General features: G+C 39.9%; 1 protein-coding gene across 1 annotated transcript; it reads left to right on the forward strand.

The window, feature by feature from the left end:
• The first annotated feature begins 417 nt into the window (after window positions 1–417).
• On the forward strand, window positions 418–23,611 carry EIF4E (eukaryotic translation initiation factor 4E). The gene is made up of 7 exons (XM_075751563.1): window positions 418–530; window positions 10,059–10,165; window positions 12,283–12,378; window positions 14,427–14,490; window positions 16,411–16,524; window positions 19,019–19,158; window positions 22,551–23,611. Exons 1-7 carry the CDS (start codon window positions 513–515, stop codon window positions 22,663–22,665), a joined length of 654 nt encoding a protein of 217 aa, XP_075607678.1. The 5' UTR covers window positions 418–512; the 3' UTR covers window positions 22,666–23,611.
• The last annotated feature ends 4,324 nt before the right edge of the window (window positions 23,612–27,935 follow it).

Below are 27,935 nucleotides of genomic sequence, written 5' to 3' on the forward strand. Positions count from 1 at the left end.
GCAGTTTGTCCCTGGGGAACGGGCGGCGGCTGAAACCGCCTCTCTCGAGCCACCCCCTCCCGCACGGGCAAACCGAACGGGCCGCGCGCCCGGCGAAACACGAGGACTATCAACCGGTGCGTAAGGCGCCCGGTCCCATCCGTGTGCACGTACAGCCCCGACACGGCACCCCGGGAGGGCGGTGCCACCGGCTGCGCCCCCCGCCGCGGCCGCCAGGGGTCCCCGTGCCCCCGCCCCTCTCCCCGCGCTGCCCGCCTCTTCCCCCCCACGTGACGGCGCCTCGCGGGGAGAGCGGGCGGGGGAGGGGCTCCCGGCCTCCCCCGCGCTCCGCGACTACAGCTCCCGGCATGCACCGCGCCCCGCCCGAGGCCCCAGGCCCGGCGCCTCCCCTCCCCCCTCCCAAACGGCCGCCGGGCTCACGTGACCGCCGGGCGGCCAACCGGGTTTGAACCTGGGTTTTTTATCCGCCCCTTCCCCTCCCCGCAGCGCTTCTGCGATCAGATCGATCTAAGATGGCGACGGTGGAACCGGTGAGTGTTTCATTCCCTTCTCCCGCCCGCCTTTCTCTCTCCTTCCTCACCCTCCCGCCGCCGCCGCCTCCTTCTCCTCGAGCCGCGGCTCCCCCGGACGAGGGGGCGGCGGGCGCCCGGCCGGGCGGGCGGGAGGCAGGCAGGCAGGCGGGCGGATGGGCGCCGGGGCGCGGGCGGCGAGGCCGGCGAGGAGCGCACGCACGCAGGGGGACGGAGCGGGGGGAGGGGGAGCGGGAGGTGCCGGCCTGCGCGGGGGGGGGGGAGGGGGAGGCGGGGGCCCGAGGGCCGGGCCGGCACCGCCGCTCGCCATACGGCTGTGGGGGGCGCCGGGCCGGCGGCGACCCAGGGCGGGCGGGAGAGGGATAGGGGCGGGGGCGAGGCCTGGCGGGTGGGAGCGAGCGAGGCCTGTGGGCCGCCGGCACTGGCTGCCGCCGCGGCGCCCATTGTGCCGCGCCCCGCCCGCGGCCCCCGCCGCCCGGCCCGGCTGCTCCTGCGGCACGGCTTGGGGGGACGGGGGGGGGGATACGCCGGGGCCGGAAGGCGCGGAGAGGAGCAGCCCTGGGCGGCGGCGAACCGGCCCGTCCGCCTGGCGGGCGGCTCCTGGCCGCGCTGGGCGCATGTGGCGCGGTGGAGGTGGCCATGTTGCTTTCCGCCCGGAGAGGCCGGTGGGTTAGACGTGCCGGTCACCGAGAGGGCGGCTCTTCCTCGCCGGCCGGCGAGCGCCCTCCTGGCAAGCGGGGCGCGGTGAAGGTTTAGTTTCAAGGCAGAGGCAGAGCTTACGGGGAGAGGCATTGCGGTTTGGAGGCGCGGGGCCGCTAACCGGGGGTGAGGATCTGTGAGTTAGCAGGTGAGCTGCTCCGAGTTTGGCAGCTGGAACAAGAAAACCGTGACTGGTAAGACTCCAGGCGTGTGTGAAATGAGATGGGCTTTTTCCAGTTATGTCATCTTTCTGGAGCAAAATGATATTTTTAGTCCAGCTTTTTTTTATCGTTTTCATAATTAAGTGTTTTTTTTCTTTTTCTAGGCATTATGTTTATGATTTTATGCTCTATTTTATAAACATTGTCCTAGCCTGCACTTCCATAAAGAACTGAAGCGGCTGGAAGTGCTCCAAGCATAGCTGTTATTCTAATCCCACATGCTTGTATATCACGAGGAGTGGACAGCAGAAAAGCGCGTATTAGGGTTTCAAGAAACTGAGAAACTTAAGGAAGGCTAGTGAGTACCCTGGAGAGGGTTTGTGACACTTAGACAAAAAGTGTTTAAGTTTGAAAAATCACTGTTTCTAAATAAAAATTAACTTTACCATTTTTGTGTAAGGGACATCGATCCTCCTCTTAGGATTTTCTTCCATGAACAAAAATCCCCCACCTTTACTTACAAGGAAGAGATTGAAATTGGTCAGCACTTATAAATTGTTTGACTAGCAGTTCTGACCAGGAAGAATGTCGGTTGTTAAGATGGAGCTGGACCACCAGCAGCACCCTTCCCATGTTCTCCAGCCATGGTGTTAAACACCTGTTTTCCCATCCAAAAGCTGATCTTTCTGAGCTGTAGCCTGCAGATTGGAAGGTGAGAGCTTCCTGTCAGCTCAGTGTTTTGTGATGACTGTGGAGCTTACCAGGGGTTGTGATAAATAATTTGTACTACTGGTGGTCGTTGGAAATTGAAATGACTCTAGAGACATAGGTTTGTGACTTTGTTGGCTGTGACACTGGTGTAGGCCTGTCCCTGCACCATTCTCTCCATTGTTCTTCATAGGCGTGAAGTTGCATGTTGAGCTAGATCTGAGGCCTAATTTAGCAAAAAATAAACAATTGATTTTGCCACACCATTTCCCAGTAAGATTGGTTTCCCAGGTTCAGTTCACCATGCAGTGACAGGCAGTTGTGCGGAGCCAGTAAAAGTGGAAGATCGGGCAATGCTCACAGCAGTTTGACTAATGCTGCTATTGAATGTTCTGCTGTAGTTGAAGTATGTTTGACTTCAGGAAACAAATATCAGCTATGCTTGCTTATTTTCAAATTTATTTAAATAATAGATTTTTTATTTATTGTCCTTTTAAATGGCCCACAGTCTTCCTACCTAAGCTTAAAGATGGACTTGAGTAGTGACTGAGGTCATAGATGCTTAATGTTGCAGAAATACTATGTGCTTTTCAATTGAACAATGTAATTGTATGTGTGGTTAGGGATTGGATTACCTCTTGATCGTGGAAAAGCCTTTCTGTTGCTGACCTTCAAAATTTGGACCTAGGTTTGTAGAGATGTCATCTGTGATGCTTCCCTAGTATGAAAATGTGTCTCAGGAAATACAGAACACTGCTGAATGTCTTTTTTTTTTTTTTTTTTTAATGTAGACAGCTACTAAAATCAGTGATGATTCTAGTATTTCTGTGCTCTCAAGTGTAACATATTTTAAGTCTTGTTAAGAGGCTGGAAAAAATGTTTGAAACTTTTAAGGAATATTGAAACTTGAATTTAGAGTAAAGAGTTCCATGGCAGTTGCTAAGAAAAGCAAGATTGTTCTAAGTAAATCTAGACCTCTTGCACAGTGGTTTACTTCTCCACTGCAGGGAAAACTTAAGCCTCTGCAACATTCACAGGTTAAATCTCTCGGTTTTTCCTGTGCTATCCAGATTGTTTTTCTTTTAAGACTATTCTAGATTAATTTGTGAGAATATGCAGAAGTGTGTCCTATTAAAGTGTGCTCATATTGTAGCCTTTGAGGATTAAATGTGATCAGATAACACTGTGCAAAAGTCCACAAAGTCAACAGCAAAACCAATAGTAATGCTTTAGTAAACAGTAGTTTACCAAAGGTGACTTTAAAATATAGCCTCACAAAGCCTGTAACTTCTATACTTCTAGGTGTGTATAAACCATGTGGAAGTAACCTACATGTGAACATCTGATCCCTCATTGTTCGAATTGGAAATGGGCATCATGGTTCTTTTTTTTTTTTGCTTCATGACAGTTATCATTACACTTAGGCAAATGCAATTCTTGTGAATTTAACTCCACAGTTTAAAGTACATGGGTGAAACTTTAGTTATTCAGAATTTGAAAAATGCTTGTTTAAACAGGTAATCATCAATAGGTAGGACTCACAACTTTTTTTACATGAAACAGTATTACCTCAAAGGGTTACAAACATAGTGGTGCAAGGCCTTGAAATTCTGGGAAGTTCAAAATAGCTCCTAAAATTCAAGGTAGGCTGAAAGGTATTTTGTATTATTGACAGACAGTTAACATGTAAATTAAGTGCAGGCCATGTTCAACTTTAAACTTACTCTTATTACTAGGTATTTCTGTGGTAATATAGTCAGTGACCTGCTATGGTTGAAATCAGTATAGTATTCAGCTGTAGTATTGTGAACAGTTGCTTGCTCATTGCATTTTTCTGAAATGATGCAGGATAAATGTATCTTGTGTGCTGTTTAATAATTGAGAATGTCTATCATAAACTTTCCAATTGTAGATTACATTTCTGACTGAATACAAAGCTTCCTCTAAGAGGAGGAAGATGTCAGACAACTTGTAAATTTGAGATAAACATTTTTCTGAAAGCAATTTTTAAAAAATTACATTTCAAACAACCTACAAAATGTCAAGCTTATTTCAAGGTAATGCATAAAAATAGCATATGAGACTGAGTTGTGTTTCATTTACTGATAGTACCTGCAGGTGTGGAGGTACATGGAAAATTTTGATGAGAAAATGTGACCTTTTTGGCAGCTTCATAAAGATCAGTGTGAATTTTGAGAGGATAGAGGGGGCAATCAAAGGAGGGATATTGGTAGAGAGTCTGTACTGTGAAAGAGAAGTGCAGGTTTCAAGTAAATTAATGTGACTTTTTTCCTCAGATTTGTCTTTCACTTTTGAAATATTCTGAAGTCCAGGTTAAACATAAGTTTAGAGACTATTTTTAACTTAGAAACTTAAAGCAGTCAATCATTTCTTAAAGTCCTAAAACCTATTCTTCTTTAAAACTTTGATGTTATGAAGGTGCTATGTGTGTGATATACAGGTTTGTGTGCTATGTAACACAAGTGTTCTGTTTGCTGCCTGAAAGTGACAGTTGTCCTTGATTCTTATATAGTGGATGCAAGCCAGAAAAAATGTATCTGTTTAAAAGTCTTTTTTCTAAATGTGCAGAAGAGTTGTTTAAATGAATAATCTTTTAAGTAGTGGTTGGTTTTTCTCATGTTCAGCGCTGTTTATCAAAGTAGCTTGTGTCTTACATGCTTTACAGTAATTTGGCATACCAGAAGTATGTCCAGTACTTCATCTTTTTGGTTGAAGACTGACCTCTTGGGCATCCATACGTTATACAATATTGTTTTAAATTCTTTTCTGAAGATTGAATGTGTCTTAATTTTTCAGCTGATGTAAAATTCTATGCATGGTTGTATGCTCAATATACCTGCAGTAATTTGGAGTGCTTTTGTGTCTATTGTGTAGAAGTGTGCAGGGAGATTAGAGATGTTTTGTCCCTTGAGTCATCTGAACTGTTCTCCTCAGTAGTTTTGGGAAGCTTTTTTTCTTGTCTGAGTGCCTTAGAACTAACAGAATGTTAGATGTGGAAAGTCATCCTACCCCATACGTAGAGTTTGGGTTCCAGTAGCGAAGGCAGCAGTGGACTGCAGACTGTGGTTAGAAGCGGTAGTACAAGGGCAGCCTGCTTAGGCAGCTAGAAAAAAAAAACACACAAAGATATTGAACTATTTTGATATACCTTGTAACCTGTTTGTTAATTCTAGTCATAAGGTTGCAAGTTAAATGTTGAAAATCTTACAGGTACTTTCAAGTGTATGTAACTCGTTTTTCAGAAGTCAAAAGGGCTGTAAATATTCTTTGTGTATTTTAAAATGTGAGATTATATTTCCTAAAAAAAAAAACCAAACCAGTGTGCCCCTCTGACCTTGGAGGAAATGTGTGACTCTTCTACTTCACTCTTTTGTTGCTGTCCTCCTGTGCATGTGTTGCACTTCTGTTCTAATTTGGTGGGATGTCACTCGGTTAAAATCATGTCCCATATTTGTGTTCTAATGGTGAATGCCTTTCTAAAAATCTGTGGTGGTCTAAGTAATAATGTATGCAGTTAGGATAGTTGCTCTGTTAGGCCTTGTTATGTCATGCCTAGAAAATTTTTCTCTATTCTGGTGTCTGGAAAGCTATTTAACACTGTTTAATTGGTAACAAGTGGCTATTGGTACCTCTCTTCCAGTACACATATTACACATACTGCATACAATTTTTACCTCTGTATATTCATTCCTCAGAGTTGTGTATCAGATCATCACTTGGTTTGTTTTCTTACAGCACATATTTGCTTGTGGGTGGGCTTAAATCTTTTTTGTCCAGAATATTTTGAAATAAATAGCTCTTGATTTTGTGCCCTGCGAATTGTTATCCTAACTGTAGTGCAGTAGCAATTATCTGCAAGAAGTGTAAGATCCAGCAGACTTACCTTAGTTTAATGCAAGAAAACTTTAGAAGCCTCTTCCACTCATAGATTCTCTTAACTTTCACCAAGAATGCATAATAGTGCTAGGTTATGCCCTTTTGGGACACAAATGTTGTACACACTCAGCTGGACTTCCTAAACAATTCTGTAGACAAGTAGATGACATGAATGTGGTCTGGGCAGAACCTGAAAACACTTGGTGAAACCTAGTCAAGCTAGTTGTTCTCTTCAATAGACAAACCTGATTAAGCAGTTTTTACTGTCAGTGCTATTTGTTTCCTGCCCTGGTGACACGCACACCTTCCTTTAATATGTTGGTCATTATGGGCTGTGGAGAAAGAATAAATAACACTAATTAAATCTGCAAGTGTCAGAATCCAAGTAACGTGCAGATATGCACAGTCATTAAACGCTGAGTAAGCAAATGTTTCATGGACTTCTGCAAGCTGATTCCTACATCAAAAAACCGTGGGTAGTGAATAAATGTCACTTTTAATTATGTGCTGTCTTGTGTATGAGGAGTAGGACTGGTCATATGAAACTTTCCAGTTTATCTGGTAATTCTACCCTATTTTATTACATCTATTTTAAAAGCAACAAACACAGAGGTAGTTTAGTTTAATAGTAGACGCACGGTCAATTTTAGGTTAAAGAATGCATTAGCTATGAGCAGTAGTAAAGTACTGTAAAGGATTTTAATTCTAGTAGTCCAGAAACTGCTTGTGGAGACAGTCTGACTATTAGTAAGTTAATAGTGTAGCAATTGCAAGATTTCAAGGTGTGAATTGGTAAAATGTGTACAATATCACTTTATATATTGTATTTAAGGAATCTTTTAAGACCTGCATGCTTATGCTTTGGGGTCGAATTTCAGTAGCTGGAAAGAGGTTGGATACAAGAAATGGACTTTGAATGCCAATTAGTGAACTTACATACTTTGTGTTCGATTAACAATGAGAAGTGCTTTGCTGTACAAGTACTTTAGCTTGGTGGTCAGAATAGTGAGATAAATGTAAGATGAAAGGAAATGGGAGCTGATATGATTAACAAGCCAAAAATGCAAATGGTCCTTTTTCTGTTTTCCTTGACGGCAGTGGGAAATAAAAGGTAGTGAAAACAAGCTGGTTTAGGCTTCTGTCTGAGACCAGCCAGAAAACTGTTTGGTGGCAGAAAGCTCTGCTTCCAACTTTATAGCTTTTTCTACATTTATTCCTGTGTGTACAGCTGTACCTGTTCTTGATGGGCAGCCTGGTGCTGGGGAAGGAAAAAAAAAAATCTGTTCTGGCTGGGTTAGTTTTTGAGGGGAGTGGCATAATCCTGGGTGAAGATCATAGTTAGCTGAACCTTGGAGGCGAGTTGTCATGTACTGGTTTGGACAGGAGCTTGAAACAGTGGTTAGTCCGAGTTTCATTATTGCTAGGTAGTTTTCAAAATATCCTAAGGGACTTGTTACGGTGGTGACTTAACTAGAATGTTTGTTACTGAGTCAGGTGTCTTTCATTTGTCCAGAATGGACTTTCGCATAGTTATGTGAAGGGTGACCATCAGTATTCTGGGCAGTATTCTCTGAGTCTCATTGCATTTTTTTAATTGTCTGGAGGTGCTATATTAATCCTTTCTGATGTTGTCTTGTATTAGAAATTATGAAATGGCATACACCCACATGTGGTTAGTAGTTTTGTATTGATTCTTTCAGTTTATATAGCTAATGATACTTCTGGAAGTGTGATGAGAGAGACTTTAGGATTAGCTCTTTGAAAACTATTTGCTGAGCAAACTTGACTGAGACTCTCAACTGGAATTATTTTGGGAAGATATGCTGCATTCATCAAGAGTGAGTCTATTTCATGTAAAAATCTTTAGTGTAATAGCAGTTGTAAATCAATTGTAAATATTAGATGTCACAATTGCAGAGTATTGTGAATGAAAGCAAGCTTTATCACAAAACCTAGTGCTTAGTTTACTTCCAAAATGTCGACAAGATTTTTCTTGTGTGCACGTTGTGTTTGCACATGTAATATTTCTAACTCTTCTAGTTAGAAGCCCCTGAAGGGGCAACACTTAAATTCTAGTTGTCTGTACTTGGTTTTTTGTAGTATAATACAAATGATAACTTGGAGCAGGAAGTATTGAAATGCTTCTTTGGTGTATTTTACGGCCTTTGTGCACTGACATCTTAATTTGTTCTATGGGGTGTTTGTATGCCATTAAAGGAGAAGGTGTATATTTGATACCAACAACTTATAAATGGGGCTAATGCTAGAAATTTTGTTCTAGATAGAATTTGAATCACTAAGCTTTTTGAAGATCTGTTTAGCTTTTTATAGTATTACGCTGAAGGATATTTGACAGATTGTGCTTCTGTGTGTTTGTCAGTAATGTTCCCCACTAGGGAATCTTCAGAAAGCATTTAGTTTAAGAGGCAGGAAATTGTACTACCTGCCCCTTGCACTGGGTAAATTGAAGCACTATCCTAGTTGTCACTGCCCCTGTTAGGCCTTCACATTTCAGTCTTTTCCCTGTGAACATGGGAGCATGTGAAAGCATTCTTAAACATGATGTAAATTATATTTAGCTTTTGCACTGAAATTTTTTTCTAGGTGAGCTGTTAAACTAAAGCATACTTAATTATTTTCAAGCATAAAGGTGTAACTTCTCTGAAGTAAAACATAATATGCTTAATAATGCTAAATATACTGATAATGAGAAGAAAATCCCTATTAAGATACATCATTAGGTATTACCAGAAGAGTTTGCCAGCTGGGACTGTGCAGGTTAAACAGTGTGTGTTTGTGTTATCCCTTCAAATCCATTCCACTTTTCAGCAGCTTTGGTGATGATAAACTAAGTAATGTGGAAGTCTGGAGTAAACTGTTCCATTAATTAGATGACTTACCACTACTTAATCCACCTCTACATTCCTTTGTTCTCTTAAGACCACAAAGTTTAAATTAATTTTTAAGTACTACTTTTATATTGCTGCATTTAGGAATGGCTAGAATATTTGGGTCTGCTGTAGTTAGTACTTGTTTATATTACTGAAGTGTTTTTTCTTTTACAGGGTCAGATGTACAGGCATTTTTGTGTTAGCTGTAGGGAATGAGCTCTGGTCCTCATTCCCTGTCTCATACTCTAGTACAGATTGCAGATTAGGGAGAGATGGTGGTAACTGGTGGGGACGCTTGGCCTCACAATAAAGCTTTGTGTTTCTTGGTTTGAAGGAATGACATTAGAATTTCAAACCTGACACAGCGGCTTCTCGAACTGAATGACAAGCTTGAGGAGGTTTGCATGCAAAGAGAATGTATTATTTCACTTCTTTGTGTTAAAGTATATTTGACATCTCCAGCACTGTCTCTAGAGATTTGAAAAAAAAAAAAATACTTGACATCAGTCTAATCTGTGGTAAATGTGTGTAATTACATTTATTTCAGTTTGAAATTTGAGAACTGATATGTGTTTAAATTCTGCTGTTTGGTACCTGAGGCTTTGTTAGTAGGGAGATTGCAAATACAAAGATAACTACTTACTGGTTTGTTTTCCAGCTGCTTGTAATAACTGATTTCAGATCTGAGAATTGTAGGCATGTCTCCTACTTGTAATAACAGATTTTTCTAAATAACCAGGGCCTGTACATCTGTTTCCAATGATGCGTTGTCAGAAACTGATTTTAAAAAGAATCCTTCTGAAATTATTATTCTGGAAATTAATTTTTAAATGTGCGTATTCTAGATAACATAGCATATTGTGTATTTCTGAAATAACTCTCAGAACTCTTTCAAAATAAGTATGGTAAGCAAACCATTCTGGAAATAACTGACACAGGAAACAAATCACTGAACAGCAGAATGTGAATTCCTGCAGTATTTATTGTAGGACCTATTTAGATGTTGAAGAATAAAGGGATGTGGCTTGTGCTTCCATGGTGTGATTTGGACTCCACATCCAAGGTGAATTAGAGGAACTCTTAGCTTCATCCTTCTTAAAGTTACTTAAGAGAACTAAATTACTTAATAAAAATTGAGAAGGAATGTATTAATAACTCCTTTCTTCAAACAGGAAACCACTCCCAACCCTCAGCCTTCAGAAGAGGAGAAAACCGAGCCAGCACCTAGTCAGGAGGTTGCCAGCCCTGAACAGTATATTAAACATCCACTACAAAACAGGTAAATAGTATAGAAGAATGATTGTAATTTTGTCAAAGGTAGAACGCCTCTGACTTCACAGCTCTCTTGTTCACCTTATGCTTTCTAGCTGCATTTTGAGAATTCTAAATTTTTTTAAGATTTTTGCAGTGGAAATAGAATCTGATCCTGTTGTAATTTAGAGCCTTTTCACATAACGTTACAGAAGCTAAAAATCTTTGCAGATTTTCATAATGCAGCCAGGTAATTGGAAAGAGCACGGCTTTACTTGTAGTTGGAGGCAAGCAGAGCTTTTGTTGCTTTTGTCTGGTGTGTTTTAAGAGACTCACCCTAAGATGAAGTTGCTGCCAAGCAGAACTGGAAAACCTGCCATTGTGCTTGTACTTTGGGCTGTTAAGGTGCCAGTGGTAAAGACTTCTCATTCTTATTTCTTCTCAGAGTCTTACTCCTTCATATCTTACCATTTTTTTCTCCTATTTGGAACTGAAAGTAGTAGAAGCTGTGTTAATCAGCCAAAGAGCTGCGTAGACTTGATCATATGAGAGGTTGGTGTGTACAGAAATACTGTTTTCATTATCTGTAGGAAGCACAGCAGAAGACACTCTGTAAAGTGCAAGTGTGCACGTTTGTACCAATGTGTCACTAAGAAAAAACTGTAGGGCACTTAAATTTTCTTGTTTAACAAGAAGAAAATGGAGCAATAGTTTAAAGTTATCAAAAAAATCAAAGCCCTCTTACTAAATTCTGTGTTCAGTGTGCAAAACCAGCTATATCTTAACAGCTATAAAAGCTACAACTCAGCTTGTTACTGAGCTATAGAGACGGTAAGGACTTGGCTGAGAAACTTTGTACTTGAAAACCTCAACTTGAGCTACCTTTCTGCAGGAAGGATATTATAAGCTTACAGATTGAATTCTGTTAAATGTGCACAAAAGTTACAGCAGCATACATATGCTTCAAAAAGAGCAGCTAGGAAGTAATTTTCTCCAAGTAAGGTGAAAAGCTGCTGTGGAGTGCTCAGTACTTAATGTTGGTAGGTAGGTGGGTGCTGCCCCAAAGTGAACCTTTTACCAAGTGGCACCTTAGTCTTTTTCCAAGCTTTGAGCAACGGTGGAAAACCACTCTGCACTGTAATGCTATACTGTGTGCATCTTATTTTCCCTTGTCTTTCTCCCCTCCCTCCCTCCCTCCCTATTGGTGCTGCCACTCCTTTACAAGTGGTAGTGAGGCTATTCCTGGAAAAGAGTATAAATTTTTTAAAACAAGGTTTGAAAGGTCTCAAAACAATAGATTGATACCTGAGGACTTACCTTCTCACAGTGGGGTACTTCAAATCTACTCTAGTGCTAACCTGAGTGATTTCAATGCTACTGAAACTATCAGAATGAAAAATAAGCCTGTTTTGTTAAATGCCTCGTCAGGTATCCTGTTCAGCATTTTAAAGTTATGGCTTTTAGATCCAGAAAGAGCACCTTTGTGTGAAAGGTTCAATTTTTAATGTGTTGAGATTTGTACTCAGTAGAAATAATGATGAAGAAAATTGGATGGAAATTTTTTTCATTTAGCCTTATGCAGATTTAAAAACTTTATAAAGACTGTTGCCATTAGTAAGCTTCACGCAGCTTCCCTTTTAAAATTTATGTTCTCCTAGTATGTGAGTGCTTGGTAACTTTCATGTCATGTATAGCTTTGGAGTGATATAATTAGCTTTTGTAACCTTTACAAGGAAATTACTGGAAAGGGAGCTGTGTTCCTAGTTTGAATAGTTGGTGTTAGTTTAGACCATAATCAGTTATTAGCAGTAGGGGATTGCAGTTTAGCAGTAGCAGCAAGGAGAAGCATCTGAGGCTTAGAGGTTTAGAGTTTTAGAAATGTTCCAAAACTATTTAAAATATTTACCTAATGGATTGATCAAGTCTGCCATGAGCCTTGTAGTGGGAACACAAATATTGTTGATCTGCAAAGAGTTAGACTTGAGAACTGAGTTTTTGATGTAGCTTATTGATGAAAACTGACTTCCATGCTGATAATATCTTAAGGTTTATAATTGGTTTGGATATAACAATACAAATAATGAATTCTATTTTTAATATACTTTAATTTCTAGATGCTATTATTTTATTTTGTTTTCCTTTTAGATGGGCGCTCTGGTTTTTTAAAAATGACAAGAGCAAAACTTGGCAAGCAAATCTTCGTCTTATCTCAAAGTTTGATACTGTTGAAGATTTTTGGGCGTAAGTAAAGATTTTTTTCAATCTGTGTATGTTGGCAAAGCTTATGTCAAAGTCAAGAAAAACAAAGTACTCCATTAACTGCAACTTGTTGGGTGTAATCTGAAATGTTTGCAAAATTGAAGGTGAGGTCTACCCCATTCTTCAGAATGTGGTAGAATGTAACCTTTGAAGAAAATGTGATTGGAGAAGTTTTTCATACTTTAAACATACATTGTCTTGCTGTTAACATTGCAACACTGCTTATATTCATATGTACACAACATACATGTAGAAAATTGTATTTGTGCAGTAGTGATCTCATAGTAACACGAATTTGTAAATTCTTGTAGCCAACTGTCACTTCCTTGGCCCAAAATTTTGCTAGTTGATAAAATTCTCAGACAGCTGGCTCACTTCAGATGCTCAAAAGTGCCTGAATCTGGAGCATAGTACTTGGGAGATTGATGCAGATTAATGGCATCCTTGAAAGAAGTTCATTAGAGGTTACAGAAGAAACTACCTAAATTGAAGGTCTGTGAAAGCTCTTAGGCTCAAATAGTAAGAACAAAGCCTTTGAAGGTAGGCCTTTGCTTTCCAAACACTTGCTTCAGTCAAATTCAGGTGGCTTACTTGGAAGATTTTGCCTGCTGTAATGATGAAATATGGAGAAAATGCAAGTGGCATGAAATTGAGGGTGAAAAAATGCATTATATAGTTGATCTTTCATAGTGTTTCATGCTGCATTGAGTGGTGGTGGTGGGGTTCTTTTGGATGTGATCAGTAAAGGAGAGATGGTGTCTCTTAGTGGAATAATGAGACCCGTCAGTGACCCATTGGCACAAACAGGAAATAAAGATACTGAAAATGTTGAACAAGTATTTATCCGTGCAGTCGGAGGGGTATAGGATTCTGTGCTTGTAACCAGCTTTCCCATTCCTACTGTGGGGGTGACTGAGCGAATAGTAGTTTGCAGTCTTGGGGCACGTGATGGGAGGCTAAATTGTTTGAAGGTTACTTTGAAGGTTACTTGAAGCTAGTTAAGAGTAAATTTTTTGAGCTCCTATAGCCAAGATAGTCTGGGTAATTAAAAGAAGTGCTTAGTCTAGTTGTGTGCAGTCAAGGTATAAAATCAGTCACAAGCAATTGAGAAGTTATGCCTCTGTTGTGGTTGAAGTGGGAAATAGGTGTGTTCCAGGGAAAAATACTAAGGCTGAGGTAAACCTAAAAGAGGGAAGCTGGTAAATCTGTAACTGGCTTTGTAAATTCCTATGCCTGATTTCTAATTGTTAGAACATTGCAGTAATTAATTTCTTTTTTGGTGCTGGACCATGCCTGAATGTTAGTTGGTCTTGGACTACAAGTCACTATGGTATGTGCAGGCCTTTTTCTAAAGTCTGACCTTAACAGTGCAGGGGAAAAAAAAAGCTTCCACTTGCTAGAGGAGGAGATGGTATGTACTCTTTTTTTCTCTGAATTGCGTAGTTGTAAATCTAATTCAGAGTACATATTTTATATTTTGTTGTTAGTCATCTGTTCTTGTCTTTTGAGTCCTTATTTCAATTTGAATTATCAGGCCTACAGCCTTCATTCCCCTTCATGCCTTGAGTATTGTATTAAATAACAAAGTCAAATATTTCTCCTAAAACCTCTCTCTGCGGAGAGAGTAGCCTTAGAAACATAAACAATTATCTTTATTCCATGTATGTATATGTACAGAATACACATGCACACAGAACTTTGTTGCCATGAAAGTTCAGTGTGGTAGGTTTCCAATAACTTTGTTAGAACTAGGTTTAAAAGAAGCATTGGTATTTCTGGAAAACACTGTTGTATAGGAATCCATCAAGTCTTCATAAACCAGTTTCCATTGTGCTTATTTAAGCGCAGAACATTTTAAAGCTAATGCTTTTATACTGATGAAAAATACTTAGGAAATAGGGTTGCTTCTGAAATAACTTTAATGCTTTTTAATTTTTGTATTTTATTCAGTCATACATCTTAAATTCTTTAAGAATTTTGTACCTTAAAATAATGCCTAGTTTTTAATCCTGCTTTTTTCCCTCCAATAGTTTATACAACCATATCCAGCTCTCTAGTAATTTAATGCCTGGTTGTGACTACTCGCTCTTTAAGGTATGCTTGCTAACCTTTTTTCTTCAGTTATGGATGTTGATGGATGGTTTCCTGACTAAGCAAGACACTGTCCAAATACTTCACTTTGGATATTTGGTAATGTGGTTGGGAATGTCCTAAAGGTGTTATTTTTTTTTAAGAAGTCCCAAACACATGCCCTCTGAAAGTCAGGCTGTCACTAGTTCTGAAAATGCAAGTACTTGCTTTAACACAGGCAGTACGTTTTAATCTGTTGCTTGTCTTTGTTCTATGTTTAAGATGCTTGTGCAAATAATTAAGTCTCAATAATTTCTATAGTATGAAAGATTTTCCAGCTCTGTCATTTGGTGTGACATGAAATGAGTTAAAATGTCCAAGTTCTGTGGGAGGCTGCAATGTTCTCCAGTATTCTTAATGATACTAGCCAGATGCACGGTGCACCTATAATTAATTTTTACACCACTAGTTACATACCATATTACTTATGTATGAAATGGAAAATTGTACCCAATGCTGACACGTAAAGCATGCTGAGGAAGTATTCAGACTAGTGAATAGGAAATGTTGATGAGAAAGTGTATCTGAAATCCTGCCCCAGCTGGACTGGAGATCTGAACTGGAGCTCTAAATTAAATCCTAACCTCTCTGGAAGTGCTTCTAACATACACCTTTCTGGATTCAAATATGTAAGTAATCCCCTAAGTACTGGTGCCTGGTTGCTCCTTTGATTGTAAAACATAGCTACTGGCTGGGACTCTTCAGTAGTCTGTATGCAGTTTGTAAACCTCAGCAGCTCTAGGTAGTGAAGAGAGTGATGATGCTTCGCTTTGGGAAGGTAACAACACTTTAGGTGACTGAGAAACCTTACTAGTAAATTTTAAAAAACTGTGGGCCCTTCAGAGGTTAGCATAGCTATGGATCATGCTTGTGGCTTTTGCATGAATCCTAAATCTGTGGGTTTAAGTATATGTTTCTATTCTGTGTTTGCACTTCATCAGTCAGCAATAATTTATTCAAATGCATGGAACAGGTACAGAATTGGCAACTGTTGCAGGCTTCTGAGCAATCTCTTGCTCTTGTCCTTCAATTGTGACCTCGTAAGAGTGCCTCTTAAAGGTGATGAAGTAGTTTGAGCTCTGCAGCTGCCAGCGAGGGTGTTAAATTTAAAGTGAGCTGATACCACTCCATCCTGCATGTTGAACACTTAATTAGTCTTCAGCCAAAGTTCTGTAGTGCAGCTCTCAATAGATACTCCTTAACCAAATTTCTGTCTAGACAGTTACCTGCTTTTTTTTAATGACTGACTTTCCTGAAGTGCAGCGAAGCTGGCGGATATGGGAGCAGCAGCTGGCTGCTTTGCTGGATCGGTGTGTCCAGAGTCACTTAATTCAGTGCAGGGCCATTGGTAAAGCATGAATCAGAATGCAGCTTGCTTCTAAATGGTGTGTTGATTTTTGTGGCCCTGGCAATTAAAACCCTCTTATTCTCACCTTGTATGTGCAGGAAGTCATTGAGATAGGCTGCCAAGGGTGTCTGTTTCAGTGAAGTAATCTTCGTGCATAAAGCGAAGCACTTGGCCAATGCTGCAACGAGTCCAAGACTTAAAATAAGTACTCCAGAATGTAGCTGCTAATTTTGTCTGGTTTCATACCAGGCAATGTGGATGTTTGCCTGTTCCCACAGTTTTTTATGTAATGTTGTGTAGCCAAGACTTTGGCCAGGGCTGTGATTCTTCTGTAGAAATGAAAATTCATTAGAGAAAGTGTACTTTTTAAGTGTTTTGGAACTTTGGTGTTGGTATGAGATAGTACTTTTGGACAGGTATGTATCCTAAACTGTACACTTTTTTTAAGTTGCTATTTCAGTTATCTCTGGCCTTTTGGTTATTCTTCAGGAAAAGTAGAAGTCAAGTCTGATTTAACTTCTGGCTGTTCTTTGCAGGATGGGATTGAACCCATGTGGGAAGATGAAAAAAACAAGCGAGGAGGACGATGGCTAATTACACTAAACAAACAGCAGAGACGAAGTGACCTTGATCGCTTCTGGCTAGAGACAGTAAGCACTATGGCCTTACAAGTTGCAACTGAAGAGTCTTGCGTTTGTATTATTTTAACTGTGGTGTTCTTTCTGTGTGCCACACTAGACTTCTAGCTTCCTGGCAGCACAGTACCCTGTAAGTTTTTATTGACAGGCTGTATTTGAAACATGACTTTTCAATAGAGATGCTCAATGTAGTTGTATTCTGTTGAATACTTTCTTCTAACAGGTAGCAGTAGAGGTCATTCTGCAGGACAGATTAACCTTTTCCTGTGGAATGGACAGAATAGCCGTCGAGCTATTGGGAAAATAGCACTTTGTCTTGAGTGTGACTCCCAAATGTAACTGCTCAAATGTTAACAATTCATTTCACAAGTACTCTTCCAAGTGAATGATTTTCTAGGTTTGGTCTTGCTGAAAGGGAGTTTCAGATTTCTGTACTTTCTGTACTTATGTTAACACTAGGATAGGCAAGTAATAGTGCTATCTTCCTGTGCACTAGAAAAATACTTTTTTCTATTGCTGTTATCTCTTTGGAATAGATTTTTTTGAATAGTAAATAGACTTCAAGATATTATGTGTTGTAGTAAATGTGTTGCAGAAAAGGATACAACTGCATTGTCTAGGAACTGACTCAGCCTAAAAGTCTAGTGTGATCTGGGTTTTAGGGGCATGGATTGCTGGTAGTACAGTGCAAAGTAATCTTTTCAAGTCTCTGATCTTTCTTCCCTGTTGTGTAAGAGGCAAGAAGTATTGCACCCCTTGAAAGGGAGAAATGGCCTTCAGGATCAAAGCAGATGTATCCAAAATACCAGGGCATTAGGATCTTTGTAGTTACTGTAGTAGTGATTTGAAGAAAGGATGGTGAGCATTATACTATTAGGCAATATGATTGCACACGAGTAAATAAATGTCTTGCTGTGTGCATTTGGCATCTCCCCCTAAATGCCTAGATAAGGCCTTCTGACTCTTAATAACCATTACATATGGATTCATAACAATTACATATGGGTTGGAAACATGTAGATAGTCTATGTAGACTTAAGGCTATAGGGCTGTCCTCTTTGTTTAGCAGCAAGCAATGGCACAGAGCCTCAATACCCAGGTGATTGGGATATGTGCTGTAAAAGAAAAATCAAAACCACTTCCTTTATCACTCCCCTTTGGAACAAATTTTTATTATTATCTAATGATATTTACCATTTTTAACTGTAAACTAAACTTCATTTAGGAAGACTTTTTTCCCCTGTTGTGCAGCATTCATGAAGAATGTACTTGGCTATAGTGTTTATTGAGCATAGCAGTCACCTTTGCAGGTATATGTACTAAGGCTGTTGATCAATATTTTGAATGTTTGTGTGTGGCTTAAATATTTATGACTTTCATTACTCAGTGAATGTGTGCATCCTGCAATTGGGTGTAACATTTGAAGTATATGTAGTTACACCTGGTTTATTCAGTAGCACACTTTGTCCTTGCTGTGTTTCCTTGATGAAGTTAGCCCTTGCAGCTCTCATGGGTGCTGAGAGACCTGCTCTGTTCAAAAAGTTGCAAGTGTGTTGAATTTCCAAATGTTATAAGTGGTTCTGGAAAATTAACATAATGGCAGTGTATTTAACATACTGTGCAAGTAAAGTAAGCAAGCATCCATTTGGAGACTAATACTTCATTATGCAGTAGGATTTTTAATTCAGCATGGACTAGATGAATCTCTTAACAAGAAATTCTCTGTTTTGTGTATCTATAAATTGCTTGGTTTAGAAGTTGCAAGTTGTAAATTTTAAAAAATCCCTTTCACTGTTAGCATGTTGTACAGGGATGTGACCTAACTCAGTCTGTGGGGGAGAATCTTGTATTGCTTGTACCCTTATATTGTTACATTTGCCTTACACACTGTTCAGGATGGCCAATTCCCTTTGGAGTCTGCAGGAACTCTGAAGCTTCCCGAGTGTGCTGATAGGAAGCGACGCTTCACTAGATAGCACTTTTCATCTAAGTTGCAGTCTAATTTGCCTCTGAATTTGATATACTTCAGAATTGAAGTTGGACCTTACCTAGCCAACATTACCCAAATAGTTCTTCAGAGGTTCTTCCTAGATAATAAATGTAAACACTTAAAATCTTCATATTTGTCTATCTGTGTTAAACGTACTTTAGAAAGAAGAGTAAATTCCTTTAATTCTTACCTGGTTTTGGATTGGGAGGATGGGGTGGGAGGCAACACTATGTAAATAATCAACTATGTCAGATCATGCAAGTGGTGGGACAGGAGGAGAGATGGAAAACTCAAAATAGGAGGAAGATACCTTACTACAGCTGAGTTTTGTTCACTTGTTAACATTTGGAACTTCAAGAAGGTACTGCAATAAACAGAAAATGATTGCTGTATGGTGAGTGGCTATAAGCAGTAAAATGTAATATTCCTCAAAGTCCTTTGTGTGCACTGTTTGCCTATCGAGCAGGATTCTGACTTTTGAACTGCCACTTTTAATGGTTAATTTTTGTTTTGTAGCTGCTGTGCCTTATTGGGGAGTCATTTGATGACTACAGTGATGATGTATGTGGTGCTGTTGTTAATGTTAGAACTAAAGGTGATAAAATAGCAATATGGACAACTGAATGTGAAAACAGGGACGCTGTTACGCATATAGGGTAAGTAATGTGGTTGGTGTCTTGAATATGTGAAGTGTAACTGCATGTTAAAGCCAGCTAACATGATAGAGAATGCACTTTAAGCAAATGTAGTCTGTCCAGATCTGTATCCCAAGTTCAAGTAACTCAGTGCCAAATTATTTGTGTTACTGTGTAGTTTTTTGTATGGGTTTGTTAGTAACTTCTTTCCACTGCTGCACTACCTTCGCTGTAGTTTAGGAATAATGAAGAATTGAACACAAATGTTGGCAGAAGGTTTTCATTTCACAATCAGACATTGTAATTAATACCTGTAGATAGTGTAGATTCTGTTGCAGCATGCAAAGGCAGGTAGCCTGGGAGAAATACAGAGAAACTGAGCAGCCAGGGATCAGGTTAGGAAAGCCAAAGCCCTGATAGAAATTAGTCTGGCCAGGGATGTCAAGGACAAGAAAAGCTTCTATAGGTATGTCAGTGATAAAAGGAGGACGAGGGAAAATGTGGGGCCCCTCCAGAATGAAACAGGTGACCTGGTGACCCAGGATATGGAGAAGGCTGAGGTACTCAATGACTTCTTTGCCTCAGTCTTCACTGGCAAATGCTTGAGCCACACTGCCCAGGTCACAGAAGGCAGGGACTGGGAGAATGCAGAACCGCCCACTGTAGGAGATGATCAGGTTCAAGAGGAAGGAACCTGAAGGTGCACAAGTCCATGGGACCTGATGAGTTGCATCCGTGGGTCTTGAGGGAACTGGTGGACAAAGCAGCCAGGCCACTCTCCATCATATTTGAGAAGTCCCAGCAGTCCGGCGACTGGAAGAGGGGGAACATAACCCCCATTTTTAGGAAGGGAGAAAAGGAAGACCCAGGGAACTACAGGCCGGTCAGTCTCACCTCTGTGCCTGGCAAGATTATGGAGCAGACCCTCCTGGAGACTATGCTCAGGCACATGGAGAATAAGGAAGTGATTGCTGACAGCGCGAGGAATGGATTGAGAGCAGCCCTGAGGAGAAGGACTTGGGGGTATTGATTGATGAGAAGCTCAACATGAGCCAGCAGTGTGCGCTTGCAGCCCAGAAAGCCAACCGTGTCCTGGGCTGCATCAAAAGAGGCGTGACCAGCAGGTCGAGGGAGGTGATCCTGCCCCTCTACTCTGCTCTTGTGAGACCCCACCTGGAGCACTGCATCCAGCTCTGGGGGCCCCAGTACAGGAGAGACATGGAGCTGTTGGAGAGAGTCCAGAGGAGGGCCACGAAGCTGATGGGAGGGCTGGAGCACCTCTCCTATGAGGACAGGCTGAGAGAGTTGGGATTGTTCAGCCTGGACAAAAGAAGGCTTCAGGGAGATCTAATTGCAACTCACCAGTATTTGAAGGGGGCCTACAGGAAAGATGGAGAGGGACTGTTTGTCAGGGAGTGTAGTGACAGGACAAGGGGTAATGGGTTTAAGCTGAAGGAGGGTCAATTTAGATTAAATGTTAGAAAGAAATTCTTTGCTGTTAGAGTGGTGAGGCACTGGAACAGGTTGCCCAGAGAAGCTGTGGAGGCCCCATCCCTGGAAGTGTTCAAGGCCAGGTTGGATGAGGCTTTGGGCAACGTGGTCTAGTGGAGGGTGTCCCTGCCCACAGCAGGGGGATTGGAACTAGATGATCTTTAAGGTCCCTTCCAACCCAAACCATTCTATGATTCTATGCCAGTTTGTAAAGGTGGGTACCCAATAACAGTAGAGTATTGGTAAGATTTTTCTCAGGAAAGTGATGCTTACAAATAAGAAGAAAGGCATTGTAAGTCTTAAGCTCACAAGGCTGACCTTATATTTGAAAAAAAGCTCGGCAGTGATGTGCTATGAAACTCTACAGATGTTTTCCTGTGGTTTTGTCTCAAATGTTTAAGTGCAAATCGAAATAATGCTGAGTTTCATGGGTTATTTGACATGTGTTAACAGCATGTTGTAGTCTTCATTCCCATAAGCAACAGTAGTCATCTGAGATTATCATAGTCTCTACTATGGAAAGTACATGTTGTGCTCTGGTACTTAGCAAGTATTGCTCAAGCTAGTGGATTCCTTATGCTGCAGTATTGATGTTTCAAAATTACCTGCTGTTAAATTCAGTCATTATAGGGCACTTAACCTATGCAACCAATGAAAATATTTTTTCCCTGCTTAGCACTTCTGTCTTAAGCCAGACTTTAACTTTCAGGCACAGTAACTTGCTAACAGTTTTCACTTACTGAGTGGGTCTCTTAACACATTCCTCATTTCAGCGTTTATGAATCTGGTGGGGTTTGCCTTATATTAACTATTTTGTTATACAATCATGTTCAGACTTCAGGTAAGTGTTTAACAATAGGCAAACAGAACTGTGGTATGCATCATCTGCATGTAGAGAATAACCTTACATCAAACCTAGTAGGCATCAGAGCATATTTTTAGGATGGTATTAACCCTTAACTAAGGAGCTAAGATGACTCAATTAGGGAATTAACTGTAAAAAAAAGTTAAGATTTTGCAAACTGACGGGATGACTGAGGTAAGTTATGTTTACTGCCTGCTGTCACATTGCCATAACTCCAAAGACAATATATCAAGCTTCTATTTAACAGTTAAAATTGAGGTAAGCTATCATCCTGTAAACTGCTGTATTATGATTAGGGTAAGTTAAAAAACCAACTTTATATAGTTTTGTTAACAATCTGCAGTTGAACAGGCTTGTTCTGTGGTTTAGTCAGAGCTTGAAGCCTAACGCCATTAGTGGTTTGCATCTCACTCATACTCTATGCTGAGGAACACAGTGTAAGTGGTGTACTGCTACTTCTTTCTCTTAAGTCGTAAAATCCAAGTTGATTTTTTTTAAAGCTCCTGTTGAGTAGCTGCCCATAACCAGTACCGTAATCAGTTGGGGGAATGGGGGGGCTGCTTTCTATCAGTAGTTAAAGACAAGACAGCAAGTCTGTGCAACAGAGATGTGTATAGTGATTAAAAACTGACTGTTCCAGGGAATTGCTGTTTATTTGGTTCAGGTGACCTCATCTGAGTAGGCCTGGAATTGTGGACCATGACTTCATAGCTGTTTTGTTTCTACATGTGGGAATATAGCTTGCTGGTATTAATGGTACTGACACAAATGCAGTAGAATCCCTGTGTTCTACATTTATATAGGCCTGTTATTTTTTTGGCAAGAGCTTGTCATATCTTATAAGGCAAGTCATTGTTCATACAGAACTATAAGCTGTTTTGAGATGCAATAAGCTAGAAAAATCCTGTTTTAAGTCCTTTATTCATGCTTTAGAAATTGTTTCTAAATAGGCAACTATTTTTCATTAAAATGTCAGCAGACCTTAAAAGCAGGTGTCCTGTTATGAATTCCTTCCTCGGGGCTTTGCTTAAACTGTTGTTCTATTTCTTTTCTCCAGGAGAGTATACAAGGAAAGATTAGGACTTCCTCCAAAGATAGTGATTGGTTACCAGTCCCATGCAGACACAGCTACTAAGAGCGGCTCCACCACTAAAAATAGGTTTGTTGTTTAAGAAGACACCTTCTGAGTATTCTTTCATAGGAGACTGCGTCAAGCAATCGAGATTTGGGAGCTGAACCAAAGCCTCTTCAAAAGCAGAGTGGACTACATTTAAATTTGATTTCCATCTAAGTGTTGCTAAGATTTGTGAGAAGTCTCATTCGCCTTTGTCTTGTACTTCTGTGTTCAATTTTTTCTATTTTGGCTGAAGTAACCATTACCAATCAGAATTTTAGTACACTTCACCCCCTCAAATCCATAAATGTATTCCTGGCCCACTCTGTAATAGCTTGGTAGAAACATTACTATTACAAAAAAAACCCCAACCCCGTTTGTTTATCCACAGTATTCAGAAAAGAAGTTGCATTTCTGTACCTGCAGGAAATTACTCTGTTTTACATTTGCATTGTATGCAGTAACATTTTGCTGGTTTGGAAAAGAGTATGGTGCATACAGTTTTCTAGCAATTTTTTTATACAGCATCATCTTTGCTGTAACCTATGCTGATGGCTGCTAGATTAATTTATTTGTTTTCCCTATTTGATAACATTAGTGATATTTTGATTTCAGTTGTTTTTCTCATGTAACATTTGGTGAAGAATCTGGGAATATGACAAAGGTGGAATAAACATTAATTTTGTGCATTCTTTGGTAATTTTTTGGTTTTTTGTAACATCAAAGCTTTGCTACAAATTTATGCATTTCAGTCAAATCAGTGATCTGTTTGTGTGATTTCCTAAACATAATTGTGGATTTTTTTTAATGTAACACCATAATTTACATTCCTTACTAGAAATAGTATGTCTTTTTTGTATCTTATGCTGTATTTTAACACTTTGTATTACTTAGGTTATTTTGCTTTGGTTAAAATGGCTCAAGTAGAAAAGCGGTCCCATTCATATTAAGACAGTGTACAAAACTGTAAATAAAATGTGTACAGTGAATTGTCTTTTAGACAACTAGATTTGTCCTTTTATTTCTCCATCTATACAGCAAGTATTTGTACTTCTTGTGACAAGGCAGTCTCCACTGTGGCTTCTATTGTAGTGTCTTCCAAGAAAGATAAAGTCTGGAGCTATAGTCTGTTGAAAGTTAATAAATCTATTAGATAGCACCCTAAATCAAAGTGAAGTTATATTGATGTGGCTACTGTTTTTTCTTAGTGGTTGGACTAATTGATCATGGTTTGCATTGTTTCTCTTCTGACTGGTTTATGCCAACTAAGAAATTCAAGGGTTCATAGAAAGCTGTCTAGTTTCAGGTAGGAGCTACACTAAAAGTGCTTGAGTGATTCTACTAAGTATATAATTTGTATGTGAAGTACAAGTAAAGCGCACTAGAGCCATGGCTACAAAATAAAAGTGTATGAGGATCTTAGATAGTCTGCTGTTACGTATGTCATAGTGAAATGAAACTTTCATTGGCTTGAAAGCTGCTGTGGAAGCTCTTAAGTTTGCTTGACTTGCAGGACTGGGAGAAAGCCATTGAGTTAACTTCTTGTTCTGAGCACAGCGTGAGAGGCTTTTTCTTTCCACTCTTTAATAGAGCGTGCAGCAAAATCAATGCTTTATTACTAACTTCTTATTTTTTTAGTGTGTGATGTACTTTTAAGATCTTGCCAGGGCTTACATAGCCTTTTGTCAAAGGCAGATGCTTATTGGGGTTTTGATCTTTGTGATAACTCCTTAAAGCAAGTTTAGTCACTGTGGCAGTGAAGCTTCAGTTGAATCAGGCTTTTAAATCTCCCTGATCTAGGCACTGAAGCATTTGTATGTGCAGCAATAGACTTGAACACTCTTTTGCACATTTTATAAGAAATGTGTGTCGTAAATAGCCTGTCAGACTATACCAAAAAGGTATTATATTAACTTCTGGAACGCTCTTATTTCTAATAGAAGCACTTATAATAGGCCTCTATATCGAATGATATTATGCCTTCCGTATTGGTCGTTAACCAGGATAGATGCTGGATGTGGGGAGCGCGGTTAGGCTGTTTGTGTGCTGGTTTCTATGGATTCTGGTGTAACTGGTTGCCTGCCCTGATCTTGCAGGCGTGCAAAGCAAGTTTGGTTTGTTTAATAGGACTGTTCATAGTAGAATATAGCAGTCCCAGCCTATTTTCCACTTACTGCTTCAGGTAATCATTTTTGCAATTAAAGTAAGCTTTTTGAACTAAATTTCTCTAAACTATTTCTGTTCTATATCATCAGCCTCAAGCTGAGTAGTGTTTATAAAGGCTTTGGTATTTCTGAATAAACCAGTAATGCTTGTATGCATGGGAAGGTAAAGATGAATCAGTTTTGAGTGGTAACATTAGATTGTCTACTTGTATGTAATTTGGGAGCACTGGAGCAAGGCTCACAAAAATGAGTGTAATTCAGAAACGTGGTTAGTGCTTTTGTAAAGAGCGTTGAGATTAAAATGAGTGCTGTTGTAAGAAGTATATAATATTGATTTTGTTTAATTTCACCACAAGACTGACTGGAATATCGTTCAGGTTAGCAGCATTTTGTTCATCTAGAAAGGTGATTGATAGTTTTTGGTATGGTCTCAGGGTTTTGAGCCTAAGCCTATTTAAGCAGCCAACTGACTTGTACTGTAATATGAAAACTTCCTGTAGGTTGATTTGAGGCTCTTCACTGCTCAAATAACAATTGCTATGTTTCTAGAAGACTTGAGTGAAAATTAAATTACATATTTGCTTTATCAAATATATAACCTATGCCTTTAACGCATTGCTAGAAGCAGCAAGTGACCATGAACCTAGTTTTCTCTGATTTGCAAATTCTTTGTGCTGCAAACTAGTGTTTTTCTGATTACAGTGGTGTAGTTTGTATTCTTACGCACTAGGAGAAAGCTGAGCGCTCTCCATTCTGCGTATTAATAAAACAGCCACAGGCTCAGAAGAGGAAAAAGCATTAAATGTTTAAATTTAAGTATCTAGTTTTGGTACAAAGTATTTGGTGTCATTAAACTTCCAGCTAAATGGGTCGCCCTTGTCAATGTGTGGTTTTAGTAAGCCTGAGAAGACTAAAGAATGAATGTCTGATGTGTTTATTCAGAAATGGTTTATATGGTACAAAACCAGCAGAGCAAGGAAAGAAAGCAGAAGCTTGCTGTGTTCAGAGGTGTAAGAATGTGCCAAAATACAGCCTGGGAAGAAAGGGGTAAAAGATGTGATGAATATTTGTGAATTAACAGCTTTTGGGTGTACTGTTAAGTTTTGGGCTGTGCAATCCTTTTCATTGTCACTTTCTGTTTGTTCTGCTGCACTGTCACTGTCTTGTGTTTCAGGCTGTCTCTAGCTCAGGAAATGTAACTTTTAATGTTACCCAAATTCTGGGAACTCGGAATAGTAGCTTTTAGCAAAGCTTGGACTGAGCTCAAAACTTCCATCCTAACTAAGGGAATCTTTTCCTGCAGAAGTGCTTGGGGAAAAAATATTCTGGACTCCATGGGACCCTTACTAAAAGCAAAAAAGCGTTGCATTTCAGCCTAGTAAAGTGACATGGATCTTCCCTTTGATACATGTGACCTCCCTTGTTTCCAAGAAGCTTTGCTTTTGAATCTGGGCCTGATAGTTTTAAAACTAGGTGGTAAGAACATCCTGCACTGACGTACTAAGCCAAATAGTTGAGCTTAATGGTTAAACCCATACAGCTTTCAGACTGCCTAGCACTGAACTTGTAGATGACTTTGCCCTCTTAAGAACAGGCAATGGTTTCTGCAAGATTTTTTTGTGAGTTTTAGTTAAGTCTTGCAATGAATTTTTTATGCAGAATTTGTGCCTTTTCACATTGGGCAAGAAACAGACAAATGAAAATAACATCAAAAGTAAGGACATGGTTTATACCCATTTCACTTTGAGACATTTCATACCTGTCTGTCCACACTAGAGTTGGAGAGCAGGAGTGCAGAGCATGTTCGCAAGCAGTGGAACCAGTCCCAGTCCTGGCTATCGAATGCACCCTCCATCATCACTGCAAAGCTCCAGAAGCTGTTACATTTTGAAGACCTTCCATTTTGATCTCTTTGCAGGACACTCGTCACTAGCTGCTTGAACAGACATTCTGCCTTTTAGCTCTGAAAGTTTTGTATTCCACCAGAAAATTTGTGTTCAGGCGTCCAGCTCTGGCACTGCAGCCAAGCCTTTAATAAGCACTTAAATTCCTCCCCCTCTGATAAAAACCACAGTTACTTCTGCTCTTGGCTGGTGGCTGCTGGACACTTTCCCAAAAGGCTATGAGATGCCCTACCAGCCTTCCTATTTTGAAATAAAGCAGGTTCTGATGTCCAGAGCTAAATGCAAATTGTGGCTGAGCACATGATGGTCGTTATGCTTCTTAGCATTAACTTGTTATTTTGTGTGATGCCTTAAATGTAAAAACATTTAGCTGAAGTCAGTCTGGTCTCAGTTTGTTAATGACACATAACTCAGATTTTTTTTTTTAATTCCCTGCTAGTACTGAGCCTGTGACAAGCTTAGCTGTGAATTTGTGGAGTTTGCCTGGGCTTTTCCCATCTCCATTTTTCTAAATCCTGGTACTTTTCAAGCCTTATTGAAACACATTTATTAAAGGGAAAAATTGCATTGAATCTAGTCACTGCTTTTTCAGTCACTGTGGTACCATGCAGTACTCCAGGTGTTGCTAAACCCAGGTAAAGATTGTGTGTGACTTCTTTGGCATAATAATCTGCTTATGGGATTTTCACTTTTTTATCTCTAGCCATGTAAGTATGATAATAGTGAAAATGATACTTGAAAGTATGTGTGTGAATATGTCATATATAAAGCAAAAATGACTCATCTATTTTTTCTATTTTTTTCAGAGTAGAAAACAACTGTTTTGTTATTTCTAAAAGGTTTCTTTGGATGACTGTAATGAATTCTTGGATTTTGCTTACAATAGGTAGTTTAGATCAATTTTTTTTCCTTATGTTGTGCCTACTGAACAATGTTATCAAGGAGTTGGAGCCAACCTCGTAGGTAAGGTTTGGCATTCTTTGAACTAAAGCTAGTTTTTGAGCCTTATCTTCCTCCGTATGTACAGGGTAGTTATTCTAGTGCATCTCACCCTGAGCCATGCAAATACGCAGAACATATAATGGGAAATTGGAAGGTACTACTTTATTTCTGTAGCTTGAATGAAAATAAAGCTTCTGAGGAACTGAATGTCTCAGCTTCTTGACTCTATGGGATGTAGAGAAATGCGAATCAAGGGTAAATGAGTAAGGTGCTGCTCCGAAATGTGTGTTCGCTTCAGTTTGGAGTTTGTGTGTGGC

This window comes from Balearica regulorum, chromosome 4 (assembly GCF_011004875.1).
Source record: "Balearica regulorum gibbericeps isolate bBalReg1 chromosome 4, bBalReg1.pri, whole genome shotgun sequence".
Lineage (NCBI taxonomy): Eukaryota > Metazoa > Chordata > Aves > Gruiformes > Gruidae > Balearica > Balearica regulorum.